Raw genomic sequence first — 26,530 nt, 5'->3', positions numbered from 1 at the left:
CTCCGTTGCAGTGCATGAGCCTACGTCCATTGTTACCCCCAACTTTACATCTCCCTTCCCCGTAGGATTCAGTTTAAAGCCCTCCTGATGAAGTTCTTCATGTTGTGGCCAAACACATTCTTCCCATCCTTTGTGAGGTGCAACCCGTCCCTTGCCAACAGCCCATCTTCCAGGAAGTATAGCCCGTGGTCCCAGAATCCAAATCTCTCTCGTCGGCACCACCTTCGTAGCCAGTCATTCACCCGGACTATTTTTTGTTCCCTTTCTATCCCTCTTCTAACTACTGGAAGGATGGATGAGAAAACTATCTGGGCCCCAAAGTTCTTGATTTTCCTTCCCAAAGCTTCAAAGTCTGATGTGATTTCTTCATAGCTCCGCTTGGTGGTATCATTTGTTCCCACATGGATGAGAAGAAAGGGATACCGGTCAGTGGGCTTTATGAGTGCAGGCAACCTTTCGGTCACGTCTCTAATCCGTCCTCCCAGGAGACAACATACCTGGCGAGTCCACGGGTCTTCGCGACATACTTGGGTCTTGATCCCACGCAGCAAGGAGTCTCCCGCTACTACCACTCTTCTCTTCCTGTTGTTGTAGGCCTGGGTTTCATCGCCTCTGTTTGACTGACCTTCAGCCTCTTGCTCACTCTCATGTAGGTTCCCCTGTGATTCTTCCTCTGCAGGCTGTCCTCCAGTCTCATCCACAAGTACCTGGAATCGGTTCCACAGCTCCACTGCTTCCACTGGTGCAGAGTGGCGTCTAGTTCTTCTTCTCCTAACTGTCACCCTTTTCCAAGGACTATCCTCTACTCCATTTTTCTTCACCTCACCATTTCCACTTCTGCCTCATCTTGCTGTTGCTCTTCAAGCTTCTGGTCTTCCCTTTGCTGCTGTACTTCCCCCATTCTGTCTAAGAACTCTTCGTCTTCTCTTATATCCCGGAGGGTCGACAGTCGCCGCTCCAGTCCACTTACTTTTTCTTCGAGCAGCGTGGTCAACTTGCACTTGTTGCAGGTGTAGGCCATTTTGTTCTCAGGCAAGAAAACAAACACTGCACACACCTTGCAGGTCACCATCACTGGAGAGTCCTGTCCTTCCATTGCCTCTTTTCCCTGTTTGTGTCTAGCTTTGTGATTGTTCTAGACTAGCCTGTGCCTGCTCCTCTACTCAGTAGAGGTTAAAAGCAGAGTCCCACTGATGTGGAAGTGTGTGTTACAAGACAAATAAATGGAAAAAGTTAGTTAAAAAATAAAATAAAATAAAAAATGAAAAAACTGTTAGGGGCCTCCCCCTGACCTCCCCTGCCGAACTCCCCTGGCCAACTCCTGTTTGCTCCCCCTGTCCCCTCGCTCTGGTCGTTTTCTCTCTGGGACCTTGCTTGCTTCTGTAGTCCCTGGACCAGCTGGAGCAGCTTGCTCTGCTCTGCTCTGCTCTGCTCAGCTGGGAGGTGGGAAACAGACTGAAGCTTCCCGCCCACTCAGCTGCTGGGAGTACTCAGGCCACCCCCCCCCCAATTCAGTTGGAGCTCTCAGAAGCACCTGGTGAACTCACAGCCACTCAGAAGGATAAAGGGCAGCCCCCTGGCTTCCTGCAGCCCACTTACCTCTTAGCCTCTGTCTCCTTTGTCTCCTTTGTCTCTTCAACCATTGCAATTCCCCTGGCCAACTTTTGTTTGCTCCCCCTGTTCGCTTGCTCTGGTCGCTCGCTCTCTGGGAGCTTGCTTGCTTCTGTAGTCCCTGGACCAGCTGGAGCAGATATATTTTAAGCCTTGTATGCTTAAAATACTTTGCAAACATACCAAGAGATACATTAAGCCCTGAGTCATTACTCAGTCAACAATATTAGGTTCTGTTCTAGAAAGTGTTTGTCTCCATGCTACAGATTATTTGGTAAGTGATGGCTATTTTTAGTTTAGTTGTCAATAAATCTCAGGTCTTTATTTATTTATTTATTTATTTATTTCATTTCTATACCGCCCAATAGCCGAAGCTCTCTGGGCGGTTCACAAAAAAGGTCTTGTTGAGGTATTCTGTATTCTTAGGTTTTACTGCTGCTTTCCTGTGTTTTGTATATATTATTCTAACTTCTGCCAATATATATAACAGGATTATGAACTGTTTGGGATTCAGTATTTTAAATAAAATTCTTAAGGCAAAGCATTGGGTTAGGTGTCAACTGTATTTGGAAAATCTAAGGCTGAAATCCTATGTACACCTACCTGGGAGTAAGTCCCATTGAACTCAGTGGAACTTACTTCTGAGTACATATGTGTAGGACTGTACTGTAAGTCTGTTTGGTACCATATTCCAATATCGTCCCGGAAAAAAAATTACACAGATAACTACTTTTGATGCAATGCCTTATGAGATCATGTGAAAAAAGTGATCCTGTGAGTGCCAAATGATTGCACACACCTGCCTTTGGACAGCTGCTGAGAATTTAACTTTGAAAAAAGGCAAGTTATGGGGGTCATTCTAGAGGTGTATAAAATTATGGATAGTTTGGAGAAAGTGGATAGGGAGACATTTTTCTAGAACCTGGGGTCTTCCCATGAAGCGGAAGGGTGGGAGATTCAGGATGGATCAAAAGAAAGAACTTCTTCAGACAGCATGCAGTTAAATGATTGAATTTGCTACCACAAGGTGTAGCGATGGCTACCAATTTAGATGGCTTTAAAAGGAGATTAGATAAATTCATGGAGGAGGAGGCTATCAATGGCTACTAGACATGATGGGTATATATTCCCTCCAGTATCAGAGGCAGTATGCCTGTGTACACCAGTACACAGTGTACACAGTGCTGGGGAACACAACTGGAATGTGTAATTGCCATTGCATTCATGTCCTGTTGTGGGCTTCCCATAGGCATCTTTAATGAGCTTCCGCCACGCATTGAAAACTTGGTTGTTCAGGCAGGCATCTGGGGTGGGTTAGGGTATTTTTAGAAATATGATGTTTTAATGTTTAATTTTATTGTTTTAGACTGTTTGCACTGCTGTACATTGCCCAGAGTGGCTGGGTGATCAGCCAGATGGGTGATTAAGAAATTCACTCAATCAATCAATCAATCGGCCACTATCCAAACAGAATGCTAGTCTAGGTAGATATAGCATGGCTCTTCTTATGATTGTAATCCCCCCCCCCCCAGTCTTGATAAGGGAAGTAATGATAAGGGCTGATTATAGGACATAGGCTCATGGGATTTTAATAGCTTTGCCTGTAATTGGTCCAGATCATTACTAGAAAGTTTTGCATGTGGTCATTTCTAACAGAGGCTGGTAAATCAAAGGCACAACTCCTGGGACCCCTTGGGTTCCTTTCTAGCATTCTGTTGATTAAGACTTTTCAATAAAATGAGAGTACACACCTTAGAAATCTTCAGAAGATTTCTTAAAATTTCTAAGATACTTCTCAGTGTTGACACTTGAGTATGCTAGCTGAAAGGACAACAGATTGTTTTCCATGGCTGCACCTTCTTTTTGTCTGCTTCCTCTGTTTTGATCCTATGTTCAGCATAGAATGCTACTGGAATTCCTCCAGAGGGGACATGCACTCATGTGTGTGCACACACTGATTTTGGTTTGAAGTAGCTAATAAAGATTTGGAATGTGCTGACAAAGGTTCTCTCAAATTGTTTTCAACATGAGAATGATGCATGGCCACTGTTCATCTTTGAAGAACTGAACCCTAAAGGCAAAAACACAGCATCAGAGGTGTTTACTTTCCTCTTTCGTTTAGGTTATTAACTACTACTCTCTGAATTCTGTTGTCAAAAACTATTAGTTTTATGAAAAACGACAGGGTTTCTTGCTTTCTTTTTCTTTATGCCTTCTGTGTTTCTTCTTAATGCAAATTTCTGTATAACAGCAGCTGTTGGCCCTGGCCAGCTGCTTCTTCTGGGAAGACCCTGAACGTAAAAGGAGCAAAGTAGTATTGATAGGAAAGCTGCTGCTGGATTGTGTCAATGAGAATTTTGCATTTCACTTAGTATACTGAATATGGCCTGGAGGCATGGATCCTCCAGCCGTTTCCATCACTAGATAAGGTTAATAAAGTTCTATAAAGGAATATAGGAATCTCCCTTCTACCAGTTCAGACGGTTTGTGCGTCTAGCCCAATATTGTCTACTTTGACTGGCATCCAGGATCTCAGACAGAGAAAAATATTCCCCATCAGTTGCTGCCTGATTCTTCTAATTCAAGGTGCCAGGCATGGAATTGAGGGACTTCTGCATGCAAAACAGGTGCTTGAGCACTAAGATCTAGTCCCTCTCAGGAGGAAGGGAGCTCATGCCTGGCAAGTCCCATTGCAGCCTCTCCTGTTTTCTGCAGAAAACAGGGGCCACCTTCATCTGTTACTCTGACAGCAAGAAGAGCAGAAGTGTACTTTAAAAAGAACCTTTGATTTCCCTACAGATGACACAATAAACCCATTCCAGGCGTCTTAGTTCCTGGTGTGGTCCTCATAACTCTGATAAGTAGCTCTGCCGCCCTTAGTCTCTGACGCTTGAATCTGCTGATTCCTCCTAACTGAGATTAGTGCCCCACTGTAATTTCTAGCAAGAAATTGGCCCACTTGTTGTGGGCACTGTGACATGATTCTTCCATTAAAATAACAAGAGGGGTTTTAACTGGGAACTTCTGAAATGCCGACTATGTCTAATGCATTAGTTTTCTATTTTGTTGTTGTTCTTCTTCTCACCATACTCCACTGGGAGCTCAAACCACGAATTCTTACCACATTTGAAACAACTCATATATCTGCTGTGGTTGCTGCCCTTGTAAACCCAGCCATCATTTAAACCATTATCAGCTCTGATGGAGTTTGCAACAAAGCTCAGTTGAGGCAACTAGCTTTGCCAGTTTTCCTGTGGCATCCTCCTGTCTCTCAGTTCCCAAGGACATATGACCAGGAATCAGGATGGAATAGAGGGAGACCTGCTTCTGAAAAGTGCAGGAAACACTATCTTCTACTTGTGCTAACCAGCATGCTGGCAATGGTCACCTAGGGGAATATGATTCTGTTTGTAATGGGCTAGGATGGGGTGGGTGTCTAGTTTGCAGTAGCATGGAGAAAATCTTCCCCTGTGTGCTTCACACAAACAGCCGGCCATGTGGAGACAGCTGCCATGGGGAACAGTTTAATGCAGGGGTGAAGAACCTCTTTGAGCCTGAGGGCCAAATTTCATTTTGGAGATGCTCTTGGGGGCCGCATTCCAGTGGTGGGCGGGGCTGCAGGCAAAATGAGCGGGGCCAAAATATCAAAAATATCAGCGTATTTTCGCTTAAAGCTTTTACTATCAGTAACTAAGCCTTAGGAGAGGCATTTCAACTTTTTAAGATGGAGGAAAAACTTCACAAAAGCCAGAAAACAGCCAAATGATTGGTGTTTGGAGGAAAAGAGGGTGAGGCCAGATTGAGACCTCCAAAGGGCCAGATGTGGCCCCTGGATCTGAGGTTCTCCACCCTTGGTTTAATGTGTCCCGGATATAGCAGTTGCTTCATGTGCAACAGGCTATTCTGTGCCTTTAGGTTGGATTCTATGAGATGCTTTTAAACTGCGGGGGTTTGTGTGGGGCAGTATTTGGGCACAGGGCCCTAGGGGGCTGCCTCATATTCCGTTATTCCATCAGACCGTTGGCCTGTCCAGCCACTGCTCAGATTTGCATCTGCTCTCCAAGGTCTTCTGTAACTGGATTTGAGCTGGGGATGTTATATATGGAAAACAAATGTTCTGCCACTGAGCTATCAAATTTGCCCAGAAGAGTTGTGAAATACCCCTTTCCTGGAGATTTTAAAGAAGAGACTGTGTGTGCAATATGGACAGGCCTGGTACATGTCAAAGGCTTCCTGCTGTTGAAGGACATTGTGAAACTCTATGGAAAGCTTTCCCAAATGTGGATGTCCTGTACTGCAACTTGCTTCATTGTGGGAACTATAGGGGTCGCAGTCCAATATGTCCGAAGAGTGCCAGTTTGAGGAAGCCTGCCCTATAGGCATCAGTGTACTTAATTTGGTTTCATAGCCCTTCCTTCTCATCAGAGAAATGTAGTTTTGTGAGAGTTGCTGGGAATTTCTAACTGCATCAATCTGCAGCTCCTATAATTCTCTGGCGGCCGGCGGGGCAACCATGATAGTTGAATGACTGTATATGTTTGCTGTCATATCATCCCTTCCAGGTCAGTAACTCTAGTTATGGTGGTGTGCCTTGTATCTGTGTGGGAAGGAGGTGCTAGCAGTTGGACTAGATGACAGTCATATGTTTTTAGTTCTACGGTGTTGTTCTTTGAAGCTTTACATAGAATGTTGGTTTTACATCATGGATTTCCCTTGCTTTGCAGGTCACCTTTTCTATAAGTTTGGAATCACAGAGTCTGACTGGTACCGGATCAAGCAGAGCATAGACTCTAAATGCCGAACAGCATGGCGGCGAAAACAGCGAGGCCAGAGTCTTGCAGTGAAAAGCTTTTCAAGACGGACACCTTCCTCGTCCTCTTATAGCGGCTCAGGTAAACGCACCCTCCCTTGCTGGAGATAAGGAAGCTTCTAGTCCTAATTTGATTGTGTTAATGTTGTTGTTTAAACTATCTCGCTATGGCTAATTGCTATCGGTGCTGGGTCACTCCCTGGACTGCTTTCTAATCTAGGAATGTGGGTGGGAGGAAACTCTGTCAGCTGCGGGCCCTGGGAAAAAGGGGCGCGCTCCTCTCCCAGGAGCGACTGCTCTTCCTCCGAATCAGAACTACTCTGGGATTCTATGGGCTCAGTGTCCACCCTGACAAGTACTCTGTTCAGGTCCGTGGCTTTTATCCATGGCTACTCTTCTTTGGCACTCGCCTGTACAGGCTGATTTTCTCTTCTTGGAGAAAATAAAGATAAACATTCCTGGAAAACCTGGCTCTTGAAAGCAGCAAGATGCAAAATAAACAAGTACATTCAGACACGTTTCTTCATGCCAAATTTGTGAGCATTTTCTGGGTAAACAGTTGCTGCTAATATGCAAAAAATGAAATTATTATTACTAATATTTTACTAGCTGATCTACTAACATATTTAGTAACATCTATGAAAGCTTCTGAAGTGATAAATCTGTTAGCGTTTAAGGTACCACAAAGCTTTTTGTGTGTGTGCAATTGTTTAATGGGTTTATATCTATAAGTGGCTTCAGTTCATAGCAGGAACTGAGTTGAGCACATTTTCTTAAAGGCAAGTTGCCATACTGGTTATTGATTCCGTTTATTATGCTTAATTTCATTCAGAATAAAATACCCTTTTTTCCCACCCCAAAGAAATATACACATTCTCACAAATCTAGTGAGCAGCTCTGCTTTTCTACACAGGCTTAGACATGAATAATAAATGGCAAAATATTGACTTAAGGAATGTCCTCTCGGGAGCCTTCTGGCTCACGTGTATATTAAAAGCAGGGTTGTGGGAAGTTTGTATGTCATATATTAAAAGCAGGGGTTTGGAAGGGAGCTGAAAGGAGAGGAAGTAGGTTTATTTGCCCACATGAAAGTTTGGTTGCATGTTAACACTAACCACTCTATTGTAGGCAAGGAATGACAGAATCTACTTTCACTGGAAAATTTTATATGCTCAATCTGATAGCCCTTACCAGAATGGGAGCTAATTAGCACTGTATCTACACCAGCCATATCTATGGTTGAGATTTTTCTTTGGAACGTCCTTTAGTTCAGTTACTTCTGTTTTGGATCATTCAGGCCAGGGATGGGAAGAAGGTAGATCAGGACGTACTGGTAGATCTCTGGGTGATTTGCACTAGAACAGCAAAGGTTTCTGACTCTCAGTTGTTTAATGGTAGTAAAATCAAAAAGGGGTTCTTCTTTTTTCTAAGTTAGGCTGCTGAATGAAGGACATTTGGGAGAAAACCACAGTGGAACTGGGGAAGACAGGGCTGTGAGCACAGTTCTGCTATTGAAAACGTATTCCTGGGCTAAGCATGTGCTCAGAGGCACTGCATTCCCTAATTCTAAATATCTCCACACTATTTTGTACCTGGCTGGTGGACTCTGTCTGTCCACAGCAGAGGAGGAAAAGCAAGGCCAGTGGCGAGCACACATTTTGATTTTCTACTAAGGCCAGCCAAAAACCTGGACCCCGGATTTTACATGTGTATTCTAAGAATTGGTTGTTGCCTGTTGCTTGCAAACTTTCCTTCTCCCAGTCATTGGCTGAGGTGCTGTAATGCAATAGTTTGATCATTTAAATTTTCTTTATTTAGAAGATTGTTAGGCTACCCTTCAGGGTGGCATACAGAAGTAAAAGTCAATGTAAAATCACAATTCAAAAACAAAGAGCATAACCCAACAGCCTAAAGGGGAGAAGGCATCTGTCACAGAATGCTGATAGTCATTTTGAAGTGTAAGTGTAAGGTGCATTTGGACGAAGGAAAAACCTCTCACAGAACATAGGGCAGGCAAGGGAGCTTTCCTAGCAGTGAGATCCAGGAGCTAATGAAGCAGAGAGCCAAGTTGGTGTGTTTGGGAGAATGGAGATACTTATTGACATCCATTTAAATAAATGGCTACATGTTTGGCTACAGGTTTCTGTTAAGATGTGTTTGGTTATCCTAGTCAGTTTTTGACCTGCCCATTCAGTAGGAATATACCCAAATATATCCACGTATAGTGTGGAACTGGATTTGATTGACCCTCGTTGCCAGTTGAGTACCAGACAGAATGGAGTGGAAGGGAAAAGATTGTGATTCAAAGAGCCCCACACTTAGTTTTACATGGCCAAGGAGGTTTTGTTTTTCTTGTCCAGCAGCCACCCTTCTCTATGAGGAAAGAGTAAAAAACTTGGGATATGTGTAATTTAGAAAAAAAGGGGATTAAAGGAAGGACAAGATAAAACCTTATAAAATTATGCATGGTATGGAGAAAGATTTGTGTGAATTTGTAGTCTGATCTAGCAGGGACTCTTCTTACCTTGAACAGCAGCCATCCCATACTACATAGTAAACCACTTTTGAAACAAGGGGGCCTTCAAAAGCTGATGGTGTGTGTGTGTGTGTGTGTGTGTGTGTGTGTGTGGTGGTGGTATATGTGTGCTGCTTAAAGAGAAAAACTTAAAAGTCCCACTGGGCATTCCTAAACCCTTGAGTACTCCTAAAGTAGAATTGTGGATCCCAACAGCTATTTTTGAGGTATCACCATTTGCCAGACAAGCTTGCTCAGGGTCAGACATACCTGTTGGTTTCAGGTAAGGTCTGTGGAACAGACGCTTTCAGCAGTGAAATAGAATCTTTATAACTGAGAAACGATGAGAAGGGCATCCCCTGCTCTAAAGAATGCAGGTGGGGCAGTGGGGAGGATGGAAGGAAGAAAAGACACGTGCGAGTAGAGCGCACACTTTGCAGGCACAAAGTCCCAGGTTCCGTCCTTAGCATGTGCAGGTGGAAGATCTCAGGTTTGTATTAGAACTTGGAGAGCCACTGAACTCAGTGTAGATCAGCCTTCCCCAACCTGGTGCCTTCCAGATGTTTTGGACTCCAATTTCCATGACCTCCTGCTAGCATGACCAGTGGTCAGGAATGCTAGTCCAAAACATCTGGAAGACACCACGTTGGGGAAGGCTAGAGTAGATGATCCTGGATTAGACACACAGCAATGATCTGACTCAGTAGAAGGCTGCTCACTGTGGCAAAATGCTCTCTGTTATAGTCCACTTCAGATGGAAATTTGCCTCCCGTATGTAGCTGGTAATGTTGCTGCTGGCTTTTGTGTTTTAGGGCCTATGTTTTTATCTTCTGGCCAACAAACTTGTCCTTCTGATGCACAAACAAGATAAGGGGACGATGGATGAGTATGGTAGTAGTGTTCACTTTCTGGGACCAGTTTTGGTATGGAAAATAGTTGTTTAAACAAGAAATGTTTTGGAAATCTCACTCAGCCCCGAAAACGAGCCTGCAGGAGAACAAAAGAACTGGTAGCAATCCAGTCCAGAGAGCAATTTTAAATCAAATACATAAATACAAGCAATAAATGAACATAGTTATTCTGGCTCTGTTTTCTCTTGATCTGGAGGGATTGTTGGACTGGGCCCAGCCAAATGGGGCCCCTGCCAAGATTTTAATTGTCTGTTGCAGCCCTATTGTAAAAGTGGGGCCTAGTTTGCTCTCTCATAGGACTCTCTGTAGTTTGGAACAGTCCCATCTTATTGACTTGCAGAAAGGGTGGGGTAAGGATTTGCTTATTTATTTATTTGTTTATCATACTATAAAACCACCCAGTCACCATGTTCTCTGGCCAGTGTACAATATACTATAACATAAAATACAAACAAACAATGAATAAAAGCAGCACATAACCATACCAAGATAAAATCAGCTGCAAAGAATAAAAACACCCCAGCACATAAAACTAAAGTAAAAACAGCAGCAATAAAAGTGCAATGATCTAAAAACTGGGAGAATAAAAAGCTCTTCACCTCATGCCAAAATGACCATAACAACCATAAGTGCCAGGTGAGCCTCTCTGGGGAGAGCATTCCACAGCCTGGGCTGACTCCGCTGAAAAGTCCCTCTCTCTTGTGGCCACCTGTCTCGCCTCATTTGGCGGGGGCGCCTGGAGCAGCGCTTCAGATGATGACTTTAGTGTCCAGGCAGGTAAAAATAAGTATGAATAGATGCATGTGTCTGTACCTACATTTGTAGTGGGACAATGGCAAATCTGAGAGCACAGAGTCTTGAGTCCCAGATGCATAAAGTTTTTCATTTCAGGATCCTCATATCCTTTCATTCCAAAGGGATAGCCATATTAGTCTTTAAGGTGCCACAGGACTTCATTTTTTATACCCTTTCAGCAGGTCCTAGCCCAAGGGTATGCAACCTTTTTGGGCCTGTGGGCACATTTGGTGTGGGCACCGTCAGAAAATAGCTGGTGTAGGAGGTGTGGCTAGTCAGAAAGGGCAAGTAACCTGCCCAAACGACTGTGAACAAGGCAGAGGTGGGATCTGAGCCACAACACCCTTAATGACTCCTTTGAGCCCACAGTTTTCAGCACCTTCTCCTTATTTCCCTTCTTTTTCTTGGTGGCTGGACACACTGCAGACGTCAGTCTGAAGAAGCCCACAGTCTTCATTTCCTAAGAATTACTTTGAGCCCATCCAGTAGCCCAGAGGCATTTGAAGATGGCAGCAGCTGGAGCCCCTCACATTGCTTAGAGGTGATCCCAGCTGCCAGTAAGAACACGTGTTAATTTAAAAAAAAAAAAAAAAGTGGGAGAGGTAGGGCACCTTGGTGGGCACCAAGAAAGGTACCTGGGGGCACATTGGTGCCTGTGGGTACCATGTTGCCTACCCTTGCCCTAGTCGATGTACAGTTGAAGCTGCACTTTGGCTGATAGACCTGTGGCAGAGGTAATTCTTCTGTATAACTCTAAATCTTCCTTATGGCTATCCCAACCTCATTTGGGACCAGATTGCTCCCAATTGGCATCTAACGTCGACTGAACTGAGCAAAAGTGAATGTGAGAGTGACAGAGCGCCAGGCCAAAAAACAAACAAACTCACCCCCAATGAAAAGAAGAACATGACTTTCCTTGCCTACCCTACTGTTTCAACCTTCCCCCTCTCCCAGTCTCCCAAGACATTAATCAATGGTGCTCTGTGTTTAATTGACTGAGCAAGTTTACAACTGTCACAAGGTTTACTAGTTTCTTGCAGTAACAAGAGCAGAGTGCTGGGCTCAGGTCCCCCCGCCCCCAACACATCCATTTCTCTTGGCACACTTGCTCTAAAAATGGGGTTTTTGCGCTTGAGGTGTTGATTGCTATGGTCCGGGCTGTGCTTCCCAGAACCAGGCTTCAGACTTCAGTGTGTTTTGGTTTTGTGTTTTTCCTGACAAGGGTGGCAAGTGGAACTTTGCTAGATAGCCTTTCCAAGAGTTTTGCTAGATATGCTTTCGAAGAGCTTTAAAAAAAGCAAAGAAAAGCTGGAACAAGGCTCAAGTCTTGGGTGCTGTGTTCCTGTCCACCTTTTTAAAAAATTAACTTTGCTATTGCAGGCACCCCCAGGTTCCCAAAGAGCCATTACATTAGCCTCTGTGTAGCTCACTTCCCCCCAAACTCTGGGGTTCACTCCAACCCTAGTTAAATTTGGGAAGACTCTTATACCCCCAAAAGAAAGCATTCATGGCACAACAGCCTGTTTCTTGTTACTTCTGTATGAGAATCTGTCCTGGGAGTTCCTCTTCCAAAGACTGCCCCATTGGGAGTGATGGTATATTACATCAGACCCAGTGCAGAGGCATGGGAGAGTATCCAGCAGGGCTGCTCCACCTCTGCTGGTTCCTTTGTGCTTGTACGACCCACTGCTTGTGCAGCCGGGCTTTTGCACTTCTAAAAATAACCCTGGAAATGAGCAGAAACCTGCCCTGTTCCAGAAACGAGTGTTTCCACCTGGGCAGAATAGGATATTCCCCACCGCAGGGAAACCCACCCCTCAGTGGAGGCTGATTGGAAGGAGACAAGGCCAGAGGAGGAAATGGTGCAGAGTCACTGCAAGCAGCTTCCCCATGGGCCGGTAGTTGATGTCTTGGAGCCTCTGCCTCTGTAGAAAGTGTGGAGGCTACTGCTCTTGCTAAAGCAGCTTTCCCAACCTGGTGCCCTCCATATGTTTTGGACTTCAGCTCCCATCAGCCCCGGCCAGCCTGGCCAATGGCTATTTATTTATTTCATTTCTATACCACCCAATAGCTGAAGCTCTCTGGGCAGTTCCCAAAAATTAGTCTTTAGGAATGGGTTAGGTTAGGAATGGTGGGAGCTGTAGTCCAAAACATCTGGAGGAAACTAGGTTGGGGAAGGCCGAGCTAAAAGAAGATGGGAAGTGCTGCAGCACCTTAGAGGAAGCATGCAATTGAGCTGTCATCTGGCTGCCGTTGGCGAGCCATTGGGACATAGCAGCAGTTGATGCTGCTGCAGTCCTCTTGTTTAGCTGAAAGACGAATTCCAAAGGGGAGGAGGAAGTGACATCACAGAGTGGAGCTGTATGGGGTGGTGGGTAGAGGAGGGTGGGCTAAGGGCACTTGGCAGTAGTTCTTCTTTTAAATTCTTCTTATGAAACATCCATGTGAATGCAGCCAAATTGTCAGCTAACATGCCTATTTGCAGCCAAACACCAATAAGTAAGCTAGGCATGAATCAGCAATTGGTCCAGGAAGTCAGCTTCACACCTTGACTAAAAGGAGGTAACTTTGAACAGACATGAAGTTTGCCATAGTTTTAAGGGGCTGATTAATATCAGATGGCCCTGGGAAGGCAACTTCTGACCTTTAGATTTTATGGGGTTCTTACAGCCCCTACATAAACCTTAGAAGGATTAGGCCTAGATTATTTTAAGAGGCAATGAAGAAATGTAATAATGGAAAAAGTGATGTGTTAACAGCCAGAGGTTTTGTCTGTGGAGTGAAAAATGCTCATATTTTCACAGTTTGAAAGTTAAAAATACTCACTTTTAAAACAGTTTTGAACTGCTTTTGTCTGATGAATCTTTTTGTACCATTTTTTTCAAGGAGGCCTTCTGGAGATGGTCCACAGAAGTGTGCCTGTGTCTGTACTGGGCATTTTTGCCAAGTGTTTAAACTTGCTTGACAAGTATCATTAAAAAAAGAAGAAACTAAATCTCTTTAACCTGGCTTACTTACATTGGGGCCCTTGATTTGAAATGAGAATATTTTAAAAGACATCTGTCTGTTGCAGTTTTCTCTCTCCAGTTTGTTATCCTCTAACTGTACAAATTCAGAGCACCAATTCATTGAACAGTTGTTTGATTTTTGGCTGTCTGACACCTACCCAGACAGACGGAGGCTACAGATATAAATGTAACAGCAGCATGCAGACTGGGGATTTCTTTGGACACTGGACTGATGAAGCCCCTCTCTTCTACACAATACACTGGAACGTGTTGAACTCAGCACCTAAGCTGCAGCTTCTCCTTCCAGATTGTAGGTGTCTAGCTTTTGAAGTTGTAAAAAGAAAAAAAACAGAAAAAGAGCCCAGATCGTTCTCATTTTGACAATCCATACCTATGGATGTATCCCCCATTCAGGCTAAGTAAATGTAGCTCGATGGTAGCATCTACTTTGCATGCAGAATGCTCCAGATTCAGTCCCTGCAATCTCCAAGTAGGGCTGGGATCTTCAGTGGGGAGGGAATTCCACAACCAAGGTGCCATTATCAAAGAGGCCCCCTATTCCATGACACTATCAATGGCCCTCCTGACAGGGGTGGGACACACAGTCAGGCCTCCATTGATGATCTACTGATGATCTCAGTGGATGGGAAAGTTCATGTGACAGGAGGCGGTCCTTAATGTATTCTGGCCCAAACCAAGTGGAGCTTGAGGGATAAAGGGAGGGGCCATGGCTCAGTGGTAGAGCCCCTGTTTTGCATGCAGAAGGTCCCTGGTTCAATTTTTAGCGTCTCCCAGGTGGGTCGGGAAAGACCCCTGCCTGAAACCCTGGAGAGCCATTGCTGCTGGTCAGTATTGACAATACTGGGCTAGATGGATGAATAGACTGACTCAGTATAAGGAAACTTTCTGTGTTCCAGGCAGCATGCAATATCCATCTTCTGTTCTCCCTTATGTTTAAAAAATGATAAATATTACTTCTGCCTAGTCCCAGAGTTTCTTTTCTTTTTTTTAGGTGGTGGTACATCCAGTGATTATGTATGAATGATGATTTTGGGTTTAGATAGTGCTAAATCCTTTCTTTCCCCTTCCTATCTGGGGCTATGACATTGCGTCCAGATGCTGAGATTTTGTTTGTAAGCAAACTGGCTTCTCAAGAGATGTAGCTGTGAATGCATGACTTTTATTTGAGTGTTGTGTTTGCAGCATTCACCAGTCCCCCGCTTTAACCCGGGGGATGTAAAAATAGCTTTTTAACATCTGTAGAGAAGCAGCTGGCCAGCGACAAATATTAGGTCTCTTTGTGTTGTTCCATTACAAACAACTTTCAATGCTGCTGTAATGTGCTGTAGGTCTTGTTACTCAAGAGCATCCATTGATTAACAGGACATTTTGTGGTCAGTAAATAAACCTGTCTGGAGTGCTTCCTCTCAGGAGCATAGCACCACCAGGAAATGCAGTTGGAACATGGAAAGGAGCTTCCTCAGTGCTCTTTTGTCTTGGTTTATATATGTTGGACTGGGAGCTGGGAGATCCGGGTTCTAGTCCCCACTCAGCCATGGAAGCGCACTGGGTGACTTTGGGCCAGTCACACACTCTCAGCCCAACCTACCTCACAGGGTTGTTGTGAGGATAAAATGGAGAGGAGGAGGATAATGTAAGCCGCCTTGGGTTCCTTGCAAGAGGAAAAAAGGCAGGATATAAATGCAATAATAAATAAAAAATTAATTTATAGCCAACCTGTCTTGTCCACATGCAACAAAATAAGAATGATAGCATAAACATGGCATTATAAAACAGAAAATAGCCTGTGTTGACAAACGCCATTTTAAAAATATATTACTGACGCTTAGTCCCTTGCCCTGCCACCATCAAATGTTTACCCAGACGGGAAAACTTTGCATCACTTTCGCAAGATGCCTGCTAGAGTCCTGCATCTCCTTTATTTATTTTAATGGCCTCTGTTCAGCGCAAAAATATAATCTGTATAATTTAATCTAATCTCTGTGTTGTTTTCAGCACCATGACATATGGTAGGGTTCAAGAACTGGATGTGTACTAATTCTGTAACGTTCATGGGGATTCATATCCTTATGAAGAAGCATCTCCTATATATACCTGCCTGGACCGTAAGGTCATTTTCAGAGGTCCTTCTCTGGGTCCCCCTGCCAAATGAGTTGGGGTGGGTGGTCCCTAAGGAGAGGGCCTTTTCCATGGTGGCATCCTGGTTGTGGAATGCCCTTCCTAGAGAGGCTTGCCTAGCACCTATGTTGTCATCTTTTTTGGTGCCCAATGAAGAACATTTTATTTTCCCAGCCTTTTTAGTAACACAAAAAAATGTGTTACTGTATCTAGGGATGTACGAAAGTAACTTACCTTTCGCGGATTATGTTGATGGTGTGGGGGGGAGGCACTGGCCGGGGGGGGGAGGTGCTCCGTTCCTCCCCCCGGAATCCTCGAACGGCCGGCTCTGCTCCACGGCAGCTCCGCAGAGCAGCCGGCCAGGCCAGGCCAGAGCCGTCCGCAGCTGGATTTCCGGCCGTGGAGGGCTCTGGGTAAAAAAACAAACAAAAAAACACCGTGTACGCAAATGGCGGCGGCTACGGCTGCCGCCATTTGCGTTCCTTCTTTTTGGCCGTCTTAATCTACGTAAATATTTACGTAGACTATGACGGCGAAAATAAAGGGGAACGCAAATAGTGTAGCGGGCGCTATTTGCGTCCCTTTTTGATTCCCCGTTTTAGCCTACGTAACTCTTTACGTAGGCTAAAACGGTGAATCAAAAGGGGACGCAAATAGTGCCCGCTACGCTATTTGCGTTCCCCTTTATTTTCGCCGTCATAGTCTACGTAAATATTTACGTAGATTAAGACGGTAAAAATAAGGAACGCAAATGGCGGCGGCTGTAGCCGCCACCATTTGCGTACGCGTTTGTTTTTTTTGTTTAAACCCACCCAACCATGATAGGCTACGAAAAGATTTACGTAGCCTATCACGTCTTATTTTTTTTAAAACCTAGCCATGATAGGCTATGTAAATATTTACGTAGCCTATCACGTCTTTTTTTTTTTTACACAAGCCTGGAAATGGCGGCAGCGGCAGCTGGTCAAAAGACTGGCCGCCGCCGCTGCCGCCGGAGCCACCGCTGCCCGGAAGATCTGCCCCAGGTGAGCCTCGTCCCAGGGGGGATCTGTGTGGGGGGGGGGGTGGCAGGCCGTTCCACCACGGAGTTCGGGGGTCTGAATGCATTGGCATTCGGCCTCACCGAGATCCGTGGCAGAATTCTCTGACATCCCTAACTTTATCTTAAGATTCTTGCACTGCTGCTGGCTTTCACTTTGGTTTTATGCTCTAGTTTTATTTTGTTTTAAACTTTTTAATGTTTTTATATTGTGATTCATTATGCTATTGTGTTTTGTGGTTTTAAATCTTGTTTTGTGAACCGCTCAGAGAACTTTAGCTATTGGGTGCTATACGAATATAATAAAATAAAATAATCCTAGGTCCCCTTCACTCACTCATTCACTCACTCGCTCACGCGCTCACTCGCTCACACCTTTGTGGACATCAACACACACACACAGACATGCAGAGACAGTGTTATGTTAGCCACTTCCCTGCAGTGCCATTCCATGCTGCTGGAGGATGTGCTTTTGAGTTGGTAACAACCAAGATGAACAATCTGGATGAGCCCTCAAAATACATTCATAGAATAGTAGGGTTGGAAGGGGCCTATAAGACCATCCGTTCCATTCATACATGGACATAAAAACATGGGGGTCTGACCATGTTTCTCTCTCATTTCAGAAACTCTGGGATGGTTAGAAACCCATTTTAATGAAAATGAGTGTAATATGTCCCGGTTGGCCACTTTAAAGTATCTCATACTTTGCAAGTGGGCAATAGGTTATACTCTGCCTTTTATTACAAAGTTATAAGGTTACAATGTTTGGGACTGTTTAAGCTTATAAAAAGGGTGGGTAAGGGGAGACATGATAGAGTTGTTCAAAATTCCGTGTGGTATCATGAAAGTGGATAGGGAGACATTTTTCTCCCTCTCAAAATTCTAGAACCTGGGATCATTCAGTGAAGCTGAATGGTGGGAGATTCAGGACAGATAAAAGGAAGGATTTCTTCACACAGTGCGTAGCTAAACTGTGAAATTCACTACCACTAGATGTGCTGATCACCACCAACTTGGGTAGCTTTAGCAGGGGATTAGACAATTCTTAGAAGAGAAGGTTATCAATGGTTACTAGTCATGATGGCTATATATATATCACCTCACAGCCACCTGAGTTGAAAGTGGGTCTGGTTGAAGGAGGAGAGAAAGATTTCCTCCCCATGTCCTCTTTTTTTATGTACCAACAGGGATCTTGCTGTTAAGAGTGGCCTTTCTGAATCACATCAGTGACAAAAGCTGGGGTGGTGGTGGTGGTCCGTCTTTCAAACATATGCTTAAAACTTTTTATTTGTATTTCCAAGGCCCTATTTGTGTTTTATTTTCTTGTGTTTGTATCGTAATGGCCATTGGCTATAAACAATACCATTTGTAAAAAGAATTCATTCTCTCTCTCTCTCTCTCTCTCTCTCTCTCAACTCCAGTATTGGAGACGGTATGCCTCTGTATACCAGTGGGGAATATGAGTGGGAGAGTGCTGTTGTACTCATGACGTACTTGTGGGCTTCCCATAGGCAGCTGGTTGGCCACTGTGTGAACAGAATGCTGGACTAGCTAGGCCTTGGGTTTGATCCAGCATTGCTCTTTTTGTGTTCTTATGTCCTTATCCCCAGCTTTGTAGTGAAGTAATTAGATATTAGAATGATTGGGTACTTCCAAATGTCAATAAGTTAATGAGTGAGACTTTTTTTTATGCTGTCATTCAGTTCTGTTGCTGGTTTGGTGCCTGCGGGGATGGCTGGGGAGAGGGGGAAATTCAGGATTATAGATTTGGATACACAGACTGACCAGCTGTTAAGTTATATAGTGGGTTTGAACAGCATATTGGAAACATGAAGTCACAACTGGATGGACTCAAGGTAATCACTGAATTGAAAAGGTTTGGGATGGGTGTGTGTGTGTGTGTGTGTATATTGGGGTGGGGGTGGGGGTGAAACCTGCTTTCCAAATTGGAAATTACACTAATTAATCTGGAACTATTTATAGGTTAATAACAAAAGAACTGGTGGAAATGACTTATGTGAGCATATAGAAATTTTCAGTTCATGCATCTGGGTAAAAAGGTGCCTTATAATTTTTTTCTTCCCTGGAAGTGTTTTACAGTTTAGCTGATATAGTTATAGTCCATTAATAAACCAATGCCATTATGGAATCCACTCACATTCTCGGTAACAGACCAGGGATCAATTCCATTCTTAGGACACCATAAGAACCTCTGTTTTCCTGCAGTATCTAAGTGTTCTGCATGACCAGAAGCAGAGAGCTTCATAATGAATAATGTTAAGTTTTGTTTGTTTTCCAGAGAGTACTCAGAGTACGACATCAGCCCCAAACGAAATACAGGCAAACCAGCCACAAGCCCTTCACTATGCTCTGGCTAATGCCCAACAAGTCCAGATCCACCAGATAGGTGAAGATGGCCAAGTCCAAGTAGTATGTACTCATTCCTTATAATCTCTTCTATTCTCCAAAGCAGCTTTCAGTTTTATGTGCTTGTAGTTATATTCAGCCTTTTCTTTGTTCCAAAACTGTGATCCCTACGACTTCCCTAATTGGCTTTTTTTGGAGGGAGAGCTGGGGGGACGATTACTTTCTGGTGCTAAGTGCATGCATACATGCAAAATATGGATGCACCATTGCCATGAATAACTGTAGTAATTTTGTACGGATATATGAATGTGCATGCAAATGAACACTTAAGCTTTCTAGTTGTTCCATCCACATGCAGAGCACAATCATGGTGGATTATGCATTTGCACCCCACACCCATCGCTAGCAATCTGGAAATCCATTTGTGATTCATTTATCCTCATTTTTTCCAAAGTGCGTTCTGAAGTATTTTTCAACATCTGTTAGCTGAATTCCTTACATGTGTATCCATTTAAATTCATGTATATACGCAAAGCTTATAAACATTGACATTGAAATCTTTTCCCCAAAAAAAGTTTAAATAAAGTTAACACTTTGACCCCAAGACCCACAGAAGACAGGAAGTTTAAAAGTTAAGTGTGACACTTTTGCCATTACTCAAGCTCTTGTGTTTCTTTAAAAATTGCACTGGTGGGCCATGGAAATGCTTGCATTGGCTTCTGTAGCTTTGTTTCATATCACTAAATCAAGGGCAATGTTGCATGGAATTTAAATATGTTCCCCATGGTTAGGTGGAGGGAATGCATACTTCTACAGTTATTTTCAGAAGTGTCCAAGTACTTGCAGTCCTCTTCAGCACTGGTGATTTGAGTGAAATCCAGCCCTTCTTGGACAGTCAAGTTGTATATCATTGTCAGACAACTAAAATGCTGCGGTCGACCAAGTTCTGTCTACTTCCAGGTGCAGATGGGAGCCCACAGTTCTTACCACTGCTCCTTGTCTAAAACTACCAGCTGGATCCAGTGCCTCTGCCCAACTCCCAGATAATCTGTGGGCTGAGCGTGATTTATCCATTGGTGTGACTTAGGGACTCATTGTTGTCTGCTATGTAAGAACTGTGGATCATTAAAAAAAACCCCACTCCAACTATGTACATTACTCACCACTATATTGTAGCTTTCCTCTGTCTTGAAGTATGTTCATTCTCAGGCCTGTGGTAGTGGCAGGGGTAGTGACTCCACTTACAGCCAATAGGGCAACATCTTTTGTGGTGGCAGAGAGGAAGCATGTGGCAACATATGAACCAGGTGGGAAGGGCATTGGACTGCACATAAGTGGCCCCTGGTGTGGGGCACCGCCCCATAGGTGCACTGTTAGGTGGTCTCCATGTGGCAGCCATTTTGAATGAGGCTGGCTTTACATCTGTGACTGAGCTGCTTCACTGCTGCAAAGAGCTATTAGTGCAGCCAGGACTTATACAAGCCAACCCTATAGTTGCAATTGCTGGTACTCACAACACAAAGGGTTGGATTGGACTGTTTTTTCATCCATTTGATGCTTTCATTTGTATAGAATGTTTGAAGATGTCCAAGATAATGGCAAAATATATGCTGCACATAGAGGTGGATGAATCTATCTATTTCACTGTCTATGATGTTTGCATTTTTTCTAACACAAGTTCATTCCATCCCATTTCTGCATCAGTTCGCAAATGTGGGTGTTTTTTTTCAAGCCTGCACAAAAATTCATGTGCATTTTTGTATTTAATTTCCTCTAATATACACATTTTTGGCAAGTACTTTGGCCTAATGTGTGCATTTTTGAACACTATTTTTTCCTAATACATGCAGTTTTATATGCAATTTTCCCTAAGGTACACAGTTCTGTATGCATTTATTGGTCAGAGAACTGCATCACAACATTTGGAGAAGTGAAAAAAACCATGAAGGACAATTGCATTCTGGTGCATGTCTTAATTCAAGAAGTATGAATTATGTCCGTTCATATTAAAATGAATTTATCCTCTGATATCTAGTTGCACATATGAGTCAACGATTTGTACACCCCCCTTTCCTACATAACTTAGAGCAGTGTTCTCCAACCTGGTGTCCCCCAGGTGGTATGGACTACAACTCCCAGGATTCCTGACCATTGTCTATGCTAGCTGGGGCTGATGGAAGCTAAAGTCCAAAATGACTGTTGCCTCCCTTCACATCCCATCATAATCTGCTGAGAATGTCCTCTTGATTATTCCAATTCTGTGTCATGTTCATATAGAGGTGCATTCTTGGATTCAGACTAGTAGCCAGGGCCATTCTCAGATGGAAAGGTGATGTGTAAATTTACTAACATAAAAAAATGAAGCAGAACTATGAATAGAAGCTCCCATTTAATGTTTTTAATAGCAGCCAATTCAGCTGAAGTCTATGGTACTGGTGGAGAATTATTTTTTTAAAAAAATATTTCCCACCCATAATGATTTCCCAATAAAAATCACCCCTTAAAGCTGTTATTTGCTTTGGGCAGAGGGGCGTACAGGGAGGGGAACCTTTCTTTTCCCACCGCCTCTGAAAGACTTAGGGTGCAATCCTTTGCACGTTTAGACGCAAAAAAGTCCTACAACTCCCAGCATTCCCCAGCCTTACTTGACTAGCAAACAGCCTAATCAGGTTTTAAAAAGAAAAAGAAAAAAAGAACAAAAACCATTTTGAACACTTTCCCCTGGAAGCCATTGAGAGTTTAACATTGCAAAGGGAAGCTGATTCTAATCGCAACATGGATTGGACCTGTGGTCTAATTTTATATACAGTTTCTATTGTCGTTTTGATACCTTCGGCATGCCGCTTTCCCCTATAAATAGACAGTTTCCTTCCAAAGGAAATGAAACTGTTTGAAATAGAAGGATCTGTGTTTCTTTGAAATTCATGTGCAATTGATGGTGCGTTATAATATAAGGAAGGCCTTTGACAGAATTCCACATGGATATCTTTAATCTTGGTTTCATACACAGGCGTATGAAAATGAACACAAAAGACTTCTTAAAACCGAAGTAGCAGCCAGTTTGCCAGCAGGTAAATCTCTCTAGCAAAGGGCCTGTCAGGATTCATGAGCACTTTTTTTCCCCTGCTTTCCTTGATTACTTTTTCTTTTTTTAATCAAGCACTGTGCTTGATTTTCTTTCTGAGGTAGTTGTACAGGTCAGTGATGTATGGTAGGGATTTTTTATTAAAACTCTTCAAGCTAGATTCTCTGCTATTGTTGACTGGCACAACTTCAGTAGAGAGTGGTTGGAAGGCTGCCATTCCATACCAGTGGAAAGTTTGTCCTTTAGTTGGGGGACAGTGTTCCTCTCCACCAGAATTGAAATATAGAGCAAAGGGCATAGACAATTCATTGCACAGGTATAGTAGCTGCAGTTATTCAGGGGTGGTGCAAGTGATCTTAAAGGAAGCTTTCAGGCGAGACTTTCACCCTGTAACAAAGCCATGGTGTTACCAATATTCTTCCATTCCTTCGTGATATTTTTCAAACAAATGCTGGGTGGGTAACCAGTGGCATTTGCAACATAGAGCTGAAAATACAAAACATGGTAAACATGTCGCTAAAATATGTATATACTAGACGCTTTCAGCCAAAGATTAGTCTGGGTAGTTCAAATCAACAGCATGCAGCCTCTCCTGTTCCCTGGACCTGTGCGAGCTTTTCCCTAGCTGAACTGTCTTGCCGTTCCTGCAAGACAGAATCTGCCCGATCTGTCAGCATCCCGTTACAGTTAGAATGTTCATGAACATTCTGTGATACCCTTGTAACTCGGCAAATGCCCAGTGGGTTTTAATTGCAACTAAATGTTTTAATTTTACTGCTGGTTGGAGGGAGTGCTGGGAAGGCAGCTTTATTGGAACAAGAACTTTGTGTGTGTGTTGGGGTGAGGGGGAGTTGTTCCAGTGTTGACTGAATGACTGGATGGCTCTTATTTTGATACAGAAGTTTATGTGGGATGGGTATATGTTAGAATGCATCCTGGGAAGGATCAGGATGGAGCTTATTTTCCCCATGGGGAGGATCAAGGTTTCCTAAAAGAACTTGACCCTGCACTTTCCAAATGAGCTATGCACCCCCCTCCCTCAGTGAATATTGTCTAGGCTGTGCACCAGGATGACAATTTCAACTCTTTACAAGCATCTTAATTATACTCTTCCTGTTACCAACCCTGGATACCAAGAATAGAAACAAATTTGGCTAAGTTAGTTACATACCTCCCAGGATTCAGCATTCCATCTGTACTTTCAAAATGAAATTATGTCAAAATATAGGTGCAGCAAGTATTCTGAAAGAAGAGCCTTTGACTTCTTAGGTGTCTGCTTTTCCCATTGCTAAATTGAACTGTTTTGAGCTGACTATATTCCTCTAGTTTTGACTGATGCTTCTTGTGTTTCTTTCCTTTTTTCCCCCCTCATGGATCCCACAGGGTCACCTCCACATAGCACAGGTGCCACAAGGAGAGCAGGTCCAGATCACACAAGACAGCGAGGTAAGGCACAAACAGACTGGCCAACTGGGCAGAACCTAACCTGTAGCTGTACTGCTAAGGCATGGCTGGCCTGTGCTATTGGAAGCAACAAGAGTGAGATTAAACACATGGTGCTGTAAGGAAGAGCAGCACACTCCAAACCTGTGTATGCGCCACTGGGGCAGCTGGGAGATGTGCAGGGCCTTGAGTGTGCCCTTAGTTCACTCTGTTTCCCTTGGTCCCCAGCCAATTTAAAAACACAGTAGGATAAACCAAAGGTCATCTCCCATATTGCACTTCTATACACACACAAGTCCACACGTGTTTCTGCAGGGGAGTGTATTTTGTAATGTCTGAGCAGCCATGCTCAGCGGGTTCCTTTTCAGCTCAGTATATGTGTCTGGAAGCTGATCTGAATGTCCTTGTTCAGCTATTTTTACTTGAAAGTGTGTGTGTGTGGGGGGGGAGTGTCAGAATGTGCCTTCAAACGATACAATTTAAAGCCCAGTCTGACATTGCGGAGAAGTGAATGATTGTTACTTTGGATCTTGTGTGGTGTCAAGGAAGCTCTAGAGAGATTTTGCCTCTTGAGACATTGACACATTACAGGAAGAGTCTGGTTGTTTTTGCACGCCCATATGACTTCAGAGGGAGTAACCTTGGATGTGAAGGAAAGCAGGATCAGGTCCGTCTTTCATCTGTGTGGATAGAAAACATCTGGATTGGGGTTTATTCCAGTTTATACTCCTTTGGATGGAAGTGGAATAACTGCTGACAGCATAAAGAGCATAGAAAGGATGAAAGCTGGTTCCCCCCGCCCCCCTTTACAGGAATATTCATTTTGCCCCTTGAGTGTGAAATATGTATGCGAAATTACCTCCCCACCCCCAGTTTCTAAGGCCTTTATTGCAAATTAGATAGAAATTCCTTCCTGTGCTTCCTTTCTTCCTTTATACTTTTAGACCTAGAGGCTTCTTCAAAATCGCCCATGGCATTCAGAATCTTTTGTAACTGATGTCTTTTGTGACTTCCATAATGGAGCTCTTGTTTTCCTGTGGGACTAAGTTTAAAACAAAATCAATGGCTACTAGCAGAAATGACAGCACCAGTATAGCAGATATTGTATCCATCAGGAAAGTTGCATTCTGTACCAGCCAAAGCTTTACCATGTTGCTCTGCTAATTTTAGGTTGACAGACACTTCAGTATGTCTGCACATTTGTAAAACAGAGCAAATAATTGAAGGAAACTCCTGTTTAAAAGCTGGGACACAAAAGAACTGATTTATTTTATTTTATAGCAAATTGTAAAACATTACTCCGAAGGGGAGAAATGTCAGCAGTAACCATAATTGCCACACTCTGGCCTGGTTTGCACGTAACACTAAGCCATAGTTTATTTAACCCATACTTTGTTGCCCTATGCAGGGTTTGTCTGGCAGATGATTGAGCCAACCATAGTTTGTTTTCTCAATTCATGGATTGTTTTTTCCCCCTCCTCCTTTGCCCACTCCCTCCCTGTATCCCAAATGCCTTTGCGGCACTGTAGTACTGGCATTTAGAACAGCTGGGGGTTTTTTGGCCGCTCTTGCTTGCTATAGCTTGTACAACAATGCACAAACAACCCATGATTCTGGATTTGCATGTAATGACAACCCATGGTTTAAACAACCCAGAGTTCACAATCCAGCAACAAACCATGCATTAATCTTTCTAGGTCTTTTGTGGTTAACATGTTAACTTTTTAACACAAAAGTTAACTTTTGTGGTTAACTATGGTTTGTTATGCAGCTATGTTCACACATGACGACAACCCAGAATTCAACAACCCATACCATGGGTTGTCATTATGTGCAGACCAGGCCAATGTATCACCAAGAGCCTGTACACAGGGAAACGGGAAATTGCCTCACAGTATGAGAGGAGGAGAGTTAAAGTGGTTTGCATATTGAATGCAAGACTTGCCACACAATACTATGCTGAATAGCCATGTCTTCTGGAGTATGCATAGCTATATGCATAGTAAGGCTATGTATATTTTGCACTGTATGAGCAGGCAATTTCCTATTCGGTAGAGAATTTAGTATCCTGAGAATCTCAACTTTTATTCGAAACCACCTCAAGGGTTCTAACCCTTATGGATGCAAAGATAAGTTTGAAACCCTATGAGCAATGACTGGTAAAATCTCAGAAAACAGAAGGAGACTGAATGGTTGTGGGGCGAGATTCCTCTTTGGGTAGTCTCCTCATAGCTAGCAAAAAGAGAACCCATTATGCTGAATTCAGTCAGTGGCTAAAGGCTGGTACCCAACTACACAACTGTGTCAGAAATAGTGATTTGGAGCTGTTACAAAATGGTGGGGAAGAATGAGCTACAGCAGAATCAAGACCCACACTGAGAATGAGGGAGAGGTAAGAAGCTAAAACTGAGTTTTAAAATGTTACATGCCACTTTGAGAACCTGTCAGTTGAAAAGAGGAAAACAAGTCCAATAAATACATACAAAGAAGCACATTTCCCTAATTCATTTAGATTGTATCATTCTTGATATAATATGGACACTTGTAGTATAAAATATGCTCAGCATTGCCATGGGAAAAATCATTTGGTGTAGATAAAACAAGAGCTTTATATGGGTGCTAGATGCTACAAACCACTTTAAAAATGAGTGGGTGAGGGATGCTGGGAGTTGTAGGACATATTTATGTCCAAACAGGCATAGGACTGCACCCTTAGTAAACTAAAGGAACCCGTGCTGAAGAACATGCATCCCTTTACAGAGTTCTCACTTGTTTACATTCGTTGTATACTTTTTAATTTTACA

At 43.4% G+C, this 26,530-nt stretch overlaps 1 protein-coding gene across 11 annotated transcripts in view; it reads left to right on the top strand.

Moving 5' to 3' along the window:
- BANP (BTG3 associated nuclear protein) overlaps positions 1–26,530 on the top strand; it is a 224,704-nt gene that overhangs the window by 97,590 nt on the left and 100,584 nt on the right. For 6 of the 11 annotated variants that reach the window (XM_084812800.1, XM_084812799.1, XM_084812798.1 and 3 more), the window contains exons 8-10: positions 6,336–6,503; positions 19,131–19,261; positions 23,667–23,729. In XM_084812800.1, coding sequence (XP_084668926.1) covers positions 6,336–6,503; positions 19,131–19,261; positions 23,667–23,729 — 362 coding nt within the window. Of the gene's footprint in view, positions 1–6,335; positions 6,504–19,130; positions 19,262–22,208; positions 22,270–23,666; positions 26,526–26,530 lie in introns of those variants that run through there. The other 5 variants (XR_014784712.1, XM_084812805.1, XM_084812801.1 and 2 more) reach the window with 4 other exon arrangements.

The sequence above is a fragment of the Heloderma suspectum genome, chromosome 8 (genome assembly GCF_057233095.1).
Source record: "Heloderma suspectum isolate Gila_16-S chromosome 8, 16-S_ref, whole genome shotgun sequence".
NCBI lineage: Eukaryota > Metazoa > Chordata > Lepidosauria > Squamata > Helodermatidae > Heloderma > Heloderma suspectum.
This window is presented reverse-complemented; position numbering and strand designations above follow the sequence as displayed.